Consider the following 11,108-nt stretch of genomic DNA (forward strand, 5'->3'; position numbering starts at 1 on the left):
TTATGCCTTCCTCATGCTATAGTGCTTTTATATTTTATTTTTAACATATCTGTGTCTGAGTATTGCTTGTACTTCAAATAAAACTACATATTTAAATGAGTTGTGACAGCTTTGTCTGACAGTCATTTCCATTCTGATGTAATTAGTAATTGTGGTAATTCTTTAACCATCATAAAACAAATGGAGATGCAATATGTAAATTACCAAGTGCCTCTTTTGTTTATGTGTGAGAAAAACTGATTAAAATAGCCCTGGAGTAACAGGACCATTTAATTACCCTCAAAATTACTGCATACCTGTTTGGAAACCACATATTTGCCCTTTGGGAAAAAAATCTCTCACTAAGAAAACACATTCCTTGTAGGTTGATGCATTTGCTATATATATATATATATATATGTGTGTGTATATTCGTTGTTGTATATATATATATTTATATATATATATATATATATATATATATATATATATATATATATATATATATATATATATATATATATATATATATATATAGCCGTTACTTCCAGTTGTGTTTGGTTTTGGCCTTTAAAATTTTGTAAATTATGATTACCTCTGGGATGTCATAGTACTGTCTCAGGCTTCATGGGAGACATGTACCAAAGTTCACAAGACTGTCTCAAACATGACCAAGTGGTATATATATCATGGCAATAAGACCTTTTACTTACTGACAGCTGTGATTCCCTGTTAAAGATTGCTGGATTCCAGATATGAACTCCTTTTTTAAAGAAAGTATAGACAGGCCTTGCTTAATTACCTAAAGTTGCAGACTATGACTTCTTTAGTATAAGCTACGATAGTTACAAAATATACAATTCAGATGACTAGGCAAAAAAGTACTTTGCTGCAAGAATGAAAGGATATGACAGACATGATCTTAAACAATAAAAGCAATAATTATTTTGGAAATGTCTGAATATTTTAAACAGCTAAGCCATGTAAGGAACATGACAGAGACAAGTACCATCTGGACAGATTAATACAGACTGTTGATGCCTAAGATTTTGCTTTCAACAAGAGGTTTGCAACAATTTGCCCAAAACCACATCAACGTGATTATCACTGTCAGGTTTGCCTCTGTGTAAAATATTTTGGCAACAGTGGTATGTATGTATATATACATATATATATATATATATATATATATATATATATATATATATATATATATATATATATAAGAGCAGCAAATGAAATCACACATTAGCTTTAAAAGGGCACATTTTAATTACAATTATCTGAAAGATCTCAGATATGTACACTGTACAAGGTACATTAAATAAATCTTTAGGATAAAACATCAATGCAGTAATATTCACATCATGTTTATTTTCCATTATCATGCTTGTGTTTAGTGCCAGAATCAATAAGAATGCCTTTTTGCTATAAAACATTACTGCTTTTTCTGGGTAGGCCAACATTATAAATGCGTTATTAGATATGTTATATACAACGTACCATTAAATGTAAAACAGCTCACTTTTTTAACTTTTTGTACAATTATTATAACATTAATGTGCGAATTCCTCAAGGACCACTTATCTTTTTATTTCAGAGAGATGGTGTACTTTTTGTGTGTCCCATTGGCATTTAATACAATTTATTTTTTCAGTTTTGTATACACCATACACTGTATAAAGAAGTTCAAATGCAGCATGCTATCCTGAAGAAGGTACTTCCATTTGCATTTCAGGACATTATTACAACAAATCAACAATATTATTGAAATATGTGTGGAAATTTAATAATAAGCTCAGCAGAACGAAAACAAAGTTTACGTATGAGAGGTAAGTCAGTGGGTATGTTTGCAAGACTTTGTACTCATTCATTGTACTATTAAAAAAACGCCGGGCAATTTAAAGGTTCGCTAAAAATAATGTAGCATTTAATGCAACTGTGAATTTCTTTCAATATATACATTACTTACAAATTCTTTGTATGAGAAAGATCTTTCACACTTTGCTAAAACGACAACGTAGTGCTTTCCATAAATCAAGGTCCTAACAATGAGGCCTTCAGGATTCAATATTGATACACTGTACTGGTTTACAGGTGGCAACAATGTAGCACATCCATCTAGCGCCTTCTCTGACGTGTCCACTTGTATATAGCTCGCTCCAACATTTCCGAGGTAACCTGAGGGGTTCTGGTGTGTGTTCCGTCGGTTGTCAACTTCCTAAAATGCCAAGGGCCAACAATCCATTTTGTGGCTGCATTGTGACAGAACCCCGTTCTCTCCGTTTACTTTCCAAAAAGTAGAGTCTACCAGGCTCTGATCCCGTGCAAGGAGGACACCCCGTTGTTACAGTGCTGCAGCTGAGCTTGGCCAGGATTGAGCTGATCCCCAACGCTGAAGTTCACGAAGCCATTGGCAGTGGTGGCTGGCTGCATGGTAGGGTAGTTACAGTTATAACTGGCACTGCACGCCGGGTTACTGTAGTTTGAATAGGAAGTGTACGAATTATAAGAGTATGGCCCGATGCCCACATTGTAAGGAGAGTTGTACGGAGATGTGTCTCCCACACAAGGTTTGCCATCTCTAACTAAAACGGGGACAGCAATTCTCCGGGGTGGGGGGATACCCACCATCTCCAATGTCTGATCCTGCCTCTGCCTTTTGCATTTGTACCGCCTGTTCTGAAACCATATTTTAACCTGAGTTGAAGTAAGCTTCAGGACGTTTGCCAAATGGTCTCTCTCTGGCGCCGAGAGGTATTTTTGCTGTTTAAACCTTCTTTCCAGTTCATAGACCTGGGCCTGAGAAAAGAGTACTCTGGGTTTCCTCCTTTTCCTTTGCCTAGGGCGCTCCAAGTCTTCAAAATCCTTCTTTTCTGGCTCGATATTCTTTTGTATGGAACACATTTCTGCAATATAGAAAATACATTAGAATTACTTACACGAATAAACTAAGCTGAGAGTAATCACCAACCAAAGGTGTTCCCTATCAGTATGCTAAGACTCTCATAATTTGAGGATCACTTATGTATTCCATTTGCTGGCTTAATTTCAATTTAGCTCTTATATTTACTGACATGTTACTTTGGTTTTCAAGTATTAGCTATTTTCTCTATTAGTAATGAACTCTACTTACCAGAAAATTAAAAACTACCCATTCCTAAATTCAGTACTATGCTTCTGTATCTATAACTATGTTACTGCCAATGGCAATATATAAACTTATACGTAAATAGTTTTACATTCTATTCATAAGTCTCCACTGACCAGATTTCCCTAGAATGTTAATATTTCTGTCTCATATTTTTGATCTGTTCCTCATAAAATTAGTGTTTTTTTTTACAAATCAGTAAGGATTGAAGTCACTAAATAATGACGTGCATGGGTTTCAGACTTTATATCCTTCAGAAAATCTATGCTAATACCCAACCTATTATTCTAGCAATTTTCTTAAGTTCATAAGAGCAATAATTAAAATATATCCCTATTGTCTGCCCACCCCCATTATTTTTGCATTCGGATAGATTTGTTACATTAAAAAGTTGAGAGGTACGATTCTGGTGTATGTTTAGTTGCGTCGTTCGGCCTCTAAGGCTGAAGTTGTGACCGAATGGGGTCCTAACTCCTTGGAACAGTCTGCATACTCGGTTAGCAGATGTTAAATAAATAAATAAATTTCGCAGTAGCATTTTATTAGAGAAAAGACAGTGACCCTCTTCTCTGCACGGTGCTATAATTCTGTCCCATATACCCCGACTCAATTTCTTGCAAAATGCATAACCTTTTTAACAGGTCAGGCCTTACTTAGACAGTGTTATGAGTAATTGCATGTCATCCAGCTTTTTTTTATTTTTTTTTTTTTTTTTTTTTTGACATTCTACACGATTTTGCTAGGAAATAAAATTCCAAGGCAAAATAAGTTTTTCCCCGTTGTTTACTGCAGTACTACTAGTATTACAGCTACGAGAAGCTAGAGGGAAGGGAGGAATCCGCAATTCAGAAGTGCTTATTTTGTTTTAAAGTTAGTGTTGTTCTTTAAAAAAATAAACTGTGAGGAATTTCTTATTATGAAATGTTATTTGAATAATTTCTGTGAGTTGCCGGCTGCGTCAGCGCCAATCACTAAATTGGTCTTATTTTTCAATATAATTTTGCCGAACTCGTACATTTGTAACGTGTGCATTATCATATGGTCTTAGTTATTAAGTTATTTTAGTGTCTTGTTAATTGGGGTATAGACACTTTGCATAGACAATTTTCAGGCCTGCCCAGAACACAGCACAAATAAAGAAAGCAGCAACAAGTAACCAAAAATGGAATTTTACTAATACTTAAAAACCCGACCTAAGTGCATGATACACAAAGAGCAAAACATCACAAATAAGTTTAGTGTGTGCACTAATTATGGTTAGGTCAGAGAGGAAGGGGGGAGGACGAGTGGGGCGAAGTCGATAAGAGGGTTAGAGTAAGCGTAAAAGGTGGGTATAGAGATATACAAGCACGTACATACGTATATGTTTTATTTTACATGTATAACACAATAGCGATGTTGCGGTTTCTGTGTAACATCATCGTTGTGTAATGAACGCCACATGTGTACCTTAATTGTACCGCTCTTTAGTTTTCCAGGCTCTGTGTAAAATTACTTCAGTGCAATCTATTTCAGTTACCTGGGTTTGTCTATTTAACCCCCCCCCCCCACACACACACACACACATACATAAAATCCGTTTATTGTTATTTGGTTATCTAAGACATTCCTCTCAAGTGTACCTCATTATGAGGAACGCACGTCATTTTAAATCTTAAAAAGTACATGCTATATTGAAAGGGTTTGTCACGTGTTGATTTTCAACTAATATCCTTGGTAAATGATACTGAATCATATTAATTGGTTAATTAAAAGAACGGTTCATGAATATATAAATAAAACAGTTTAATCATCCCGTGAGCTTCCTAACTAAAGTTGCTAGCGTTCCATACATTGCTCATTTGTTCCACATTATGAGATACAGTAATCCACATTTTAGGGATGGAAGGTTGAGAGCTAAGGTACAAGACTGTCTGGTTTTGCCTTGTAAATATAATTTCCATATCTTTCTTCTCTTCTTTATTAAAATACAGCAAATATCCACAGTGATAACGTATCTAGAGATTCTAGATTCGGAAGTGGAACAAACAGCTGCTGTGCATGCATCTGTTCATGTGACTAGTGGCAAATTTTGTATTCGTTATTAATTATGCAGTAATAATGTTGTAATGTTGTGAAATCTGCTAATTTAATTGTTAACTATCGGGTTGCTTGACCAGTCTAGTGGCGGTGATCGGGTTATGCATACTTCTCAACTTCTTTTCATAAGAATTATGGACAAGGCAAAAAATAATGGGGTCAGAGGACATACCTCTCAAACTGTAAGTGCAAAAAAATCTGGAAAAAGACAAAAATAATGGGGGGGGGGGCAAAGGCCCCAAACAGGAACATTGGTAGGAGCTACTCTAAACGTGTGTTAAATGGATAATATTTAAAAAAGGAGATGTGTCTTCTACAGTTTATACACACGTTAAGATTAACAAATAAAAGACACGAAAACAGACTAAATTGGGAGCTCAGCAGCCGCATTAAAAGTGTGGCCCCGATAACGGAAAAATACCTTTTTTTAAATATTGCTCTTATAAACTAAGAAAGTCGACATACTAAAACGTTTTGCATTGGTATGCATTTTCTGAAGAATATAAAGTCTGAAACTCAAATGTCTGCTGTTGTTAGTGACACCAATCCTCAACGATGTGCTGTTAAACCACACATTTTATGACGGGCAGGCCCAAAATAACAGGCAAAAATCCGGACATTCTGTGAAAATTTTGAACAGTTGGAGGTACGTAAAAGGACAAAATCAAAGACAATCATTAAATAATGTTCTTAATATTCACTTTGAATGTTAATAAAACAGAACAACGTGTGTTGCACAATATGCATTTTCTGAAGAATAAGAAATATGTCCAGCAATATTGGCTGGCTGTAATGCCCGATGAATTGCCACAAAACTACAAATGTTTACAAGAGACAATGCAAAACATGAGCCAAACGTAGGGATGTTGTGCAAAATCAGACAGTTAAGTGTTGTGGGGCGTGCTGTGTGGGTGAGGTAAAAGAGGTTGGAGGAATGGACTGGATAATCTAATTTCATTGCAAACGTTGTTGGGGCTTTTCTTCCTCTACGTCATAAAAAACTAACATGTAACACCTGAAATGATCAATGTAATTAAATTCATTCTTGAATCACTTTCATATATTTCCAACTTCACAAAGTACTGAACTTTCTTATGTGCACTCTGAAAGGAGAGATTGTGATCTAATTAGCTAATCAAGAATCATAAAAAGGTCAAGGTACACTCAGTTATGACGTCCTGCCAGGTTTGTGTTTGCGTGTGGGTGCAATAGACAGATAGATAGACAGAGGGATACATAGTGATAATAATAAAGGGAAAAGGTTACCTTCTGCAGTTTCTGCCTAATGCGAGTGCATGTATGCATGTTTGTATTTGTGTTAAGTATTTGTGAGTGTGTGGCTGTGAGGGTAGCTGGTTAATGCTTGAAAAAGCAGTGTAAATTAATAGTTATTTCAGGCTGGTTGAGGATTACAGACTGCACATTTCATAATACGCAGTTAGGTGCAGCTCAGTTCCTTAACTGCCCGGACAAACTCTGCAGCAGCGCAGTTCTTATTTTGTTATAGAACTAAATAAATGAATTTATATCCTACTAGCAATAGCTCAAAACACGACAGGCAACCAAATCAATTGTATAAATACATCAACAAGAGTTCCTAGTCGCTCACTGTGGGGAAAACTTTCCGCAGAAATACAGTGAAATAAAAACCTATACGCAAAATATGACAGTTAAATAATTGTTTTTTTTTTTTTTTTTGTGAGCAAGTTTACTGCTGGAACCAACTAATTCTGAGGCAAATAATAAATTAATGAAAAATAAAAACTGAGTGACAGCGAAATGAAGCTTAATTCTTGCAAGGTTCACGGAAATACCTTTCTTTGTAGCAGGGGTGAGCTCCTTGGATGCATCCATCTCCATATAATTCTTGGCAAAGAAAGTGCTGCAAGGGAAACTGCAGGGTGAGGCCTTGGAAGACTCGCAGTGACTCAGGTGATCTTCATTCAGCTCTGACATGGTCTGAGATGTAGTCCCTCTGTACACTGACTCGTGTTTGAAAGCAGACAGCATGCATGAAGAAGGCGACAAGGTAGCGGAATCATGCAACCTGGCCGAGAGTTCCAGGCCCGTCATATCTGACTGATGCTCCAGATTAAGGATATCCTTCACCGAGAAAGGAGTGGAGGTCACTGGGCTGGGAACTGGGAACATGGCAAATCCTCCCTGTCTTGATCGGTATATCCCGACCCGAAGCACATGGGACCCTAACTCAGTGTTGAAAACAAACAGTCACTTGCAAGACACCCCTTAAGGTTTCCAAGAAAAGCATAGCATTCCAGCCTTCAGCTCGGGCTGAAGCAGAAATGGGCTGCTCTAATCAGGAAGGGTTTCTCCACAAGGCGGACAGAGAGGAGGAGCAAATGGAAGGTTTTTGGAGTGAGTCGATATTTCCATTGGTTCGCAACGGCTTGTCAACATGCAGGGTCTAAAATTCCGCCAAATATAGTAATACAAATCCACTTTATGCATATCTACGTCAAACGGAATTTATTACATATGACAAATTGAGAATAAGGTCGACATTTATTTCTGTATTTTTCGGCTGGATCGATCAGCAAGGGTAGCCACTCACAGCAAAATCTACAGTAGTACGTCTGTGTTTAGGATACGGCTGTTGGGGCCGGGGTGGGGAGTTCTATTAAAACTTAACTTTAGAATAGTGCCCTGTCATCATAAGCAAATATTTCAGTACAGCATGACATGTTTTGATTTTTATTGTATTTTATTTTTTTATTTTAATCCCAGACTGTTCCTTGACCATTCTCAACGGCGATTACCAGGTAAAATGACTCGGTGGAATTGTTCGGCATGTATCCTGCAAGTAACTTGAGGGGAAAGCCGCCTTTCCTAAATTCCATTTAAGAAAACTGATGTAAGCAGATGACATTTTAAACCTAAAATATTCAGAATGTGAATTAAAAAAATCTAGAACACTAAAAAACACACAAGCATAATGACTCATCGACCCACCAAGTACCAGGTCTTGAGCATTTTGCTTATTTATGTTCATAACTCACACAGTTTTTTCAGCGGGCTTCTTTAGCTGATGTCCCTTGTAAGCTTGAAGAGCAGGGTGCTCATAGCCTGACAAGAATTTTCCAGAAATCCACCTCATTTAGTGAACAAGTAATCTGTCATACCCCTTTCTCGCTGTGACTTATGCGCTTGTCAACATCACTGTTAAGCTAATCAGATGCAAAGCCTGCTGTTTAAAAAGGGAAAATGGAGTGATACTTTGGATTTTGGTTTGATCTGTGTGCCGGTAGATGTTACAATACGTTAATTAATTAATCGCCGCTTGTACATTGAAATGCATTAGTGCACGTTATTTACAGACAAATTACGTCCAGCCTAAGTTAGAGCAATGTCCACAGAGTTATGGGCATGGGTAAAATGTGAGCCTTTCTACAAAGTGCACATCTGAGTTTATCTGTTCTAATCATTGGATACCATATGCAAGGACAGCGGTGTGACATGCACTCTCTCTTCTGTAATTACATAAAGAAACGAAGCACTTCTGTGGACCTTAGAGGTTTACTAAAGGGATGAACTAGAGATGGAAAAGTGCCATTTTCACTTATCCTCTGAGACTGTCGATGGCAGCATTAGTAAGCGGCAATTGGTTTAGCGGAAGTTATATCAGATGCATCTTAGAGCAGTTTATCCAAAGTGGCGGCCTTTAATATGATGACAACTTTCGGTACTTTTATTTAAGTCCCCAAAAGTGGAAGCTCAAGAAGAGCACTTAGGAGGATTGCTCTGGCTACTGCATAAGTCACTTGAGTTGAATAACAAAATCCAACAATTCGTCAGTATTTCTCCACAGCTGGCTTTTCTAGCTCTCTGAGACATGCCGGTCATTTGGGGACACACTTTGGTGCATGGGGTGCTGCTGTGCTTACAGGTACTGAGTTCGGGGGAATAGAGGAGAAGAGAGAATCCTCTAGGGGAAGACAGTGAGTCAGTAGATTTGTAGCTGTTCAAAACTACTTAAGAATTAAGATTTGACTTCAAGTGAAGGAGGAAATGGATGCAATTAAAGGCTGATAAGCGCTATCTCTGGATGTATGGCTTGACTTGTATAGGGTGTGAAAACTGCACTTGGACTTTATGGTAAATATTTATTGTTATCTTTCAAAGCACACGTACTAACTCATATTAATAAAGCATTTAAATTCGCTGGAAGCCAATATGTGAATTTTACCGTGGAATTATTTTCTTGAAGGGCACGTGTGATTGAAATATAATTTTCTTTGAAATTCCTGATTAGTGAGACCTGTCTTACAAAGGTAAACAAAGTGTTGCAAACTAAGACTTTTTATCATTGTATTACGGCTATTATTGTTTGCCTACCTAGCAACACTTCTAGCCGTGGCGATGGGAAAGAGGGCATCTGATATTCTCAAGGACGTACAAAATATGTACCCCCTCCAAACTATGATCTTGTTGTTCAAATACTATACAATCAACTGTGTCACAGAACATTACCAGCATTTTTTTAAAGCGGAATCTTGAAGCAAAGTTGATTTTCACATTTTAGTTATATCAACACACATACCTCACACGCACGCGCGCACACACACACACACACACACACACACACACACACACACTGTCTCTCTCTCTCCCCGTCTTTCTCAGTCACCTACTCACTCCTTCAGAAGTTTGTAAGTCCCCAACATAAAACTTTTCTTAAAGTAAATTTTTTATCAAGAAATTATTGAAATTGTTAACTCACCAAAGCAAAATGGACACTAGATTACCCCGACATATTTGAACAAAAGTACCATAAGGTCATTCAGGACTGGACTATATTTGGTACTCAGTACAAAACCAGAACAGAATAAAATGACATTTTTGAGAAAATGACATCAGTGCATAATGATAATGACTTTACAACTCACCACTGGCCCCCTCCCCACATATGGGGGTCTTGCATGTGTAGCTATAAGTATGACTGCTTCAGGGTGGTCACTTACAAAGTCTCCACACGTCTGCTTTATGTGTATTTTATCCATGACTAAGAGATGTTTCTGTGATAGACATGAATATATGAATCAGGCTCGCACGCCATAACAGACATTTAACTTCTTACGTTTTTAGTCCCTCTGGTTGCCAAATTTTTCATTATTAAGTAAGGACAGGGACCAAGACCCGGAAATGGAAGAGCTGCTGTATTTCATTACATTATTTATCAATCACTCTGACAAAAAACAGCTCTCTTCTCACTTCAGCGAGTGTTTGCTTTTTCACCAATTATTGCCGCAGTGGATCTGGTTTGTTGATACAGTAGTTCTAAAAAGTGCTAATGCTCATTTATCAGGGGTCAGACCTCGGACTTCCACTATTGCCATGCTTAAAAAATATAAACACCGAGCAAACATGTCAGGCAGAGGGGCCCATTTGTTTCTCAATTACAGTACTAAAAGTGATGTAGTGTTGAAGATAAAACTGAGGATAACAACGTCTGTCTCCCCGACTGTCTCCGAAAGCATTAATGACATTCCAAATGATAATTAAGTGTTATTAGAGTTATCTTTTAATTTATCATTTTAGTTCAGATATATATATATATATATATATATATATATATATATATATATATATATATATGTGTGTGTGTGTGTGTGTGTGTGTGTGTGTGTGTGTGTAAAATGTGTGAAATGATGTGTGTATCTGCGTGTGTGACATAAATAATTCTCTCTCTCTCTCACACACACACACACACACACACACACACACACACACACGTAAGCGTGATAAACATACTCACACACATTCCCACTCAGACGCACCCTGTGCGTGTATTGTAATACTTACTTCCAGTCCTTCAAAAACTAGTGTTTCTGTAAGCTGTTGCAGTTATACACATTGCAACTTTGAAAATGTGTGAATGTTG

The 11,108-nt window shown here is 37.1% G+C and overlaps 1 protein-coding gene across 1 annotated transcript; it reads right to left on the minus strand.

The window, feature by feature from the left end:
* Positions 1-1,333: 1,333 nt before the first annotated feature.
* NKX2-5 (NK2 homeobox 5) lies at positions 1,334-7,534 on the minus strand. The gene is made up of 2 exons (XM_044069681.1): positions 7,024-7,534; positions 1,334-2,888 (listed from the first exon to the last, which is right to left on the minus strand). Exons 1-2 carry the CDS (start codon positions 7,358-7,360, stop codon positions 2,287-2,289), a joined length of 939 nt encoding a protein of 312 aa, XP_043925616.1. The 5' UTR covers positions 7,361-7,534; the 3' UTR covers positions 1,334-2,286.
* Positions 7,535-11,108: the final 3,574 nt, after the last annotated feature.

The sequence above is a fragment of the Protopterus annectens genome, chromosome 4.part0 (assembly GCF_019279795.1).
Source record: "Protopterus annectens isolate FY-2018-M chromosome 4.part0, PAN1.0, whole genome shotgun sequence".
Taxonomy (NCBI): Eukaryota; Metazoa; Chordata; order Ceratodontiformes; family Protopteridae; genus Protopterus; species Protopterus annectens.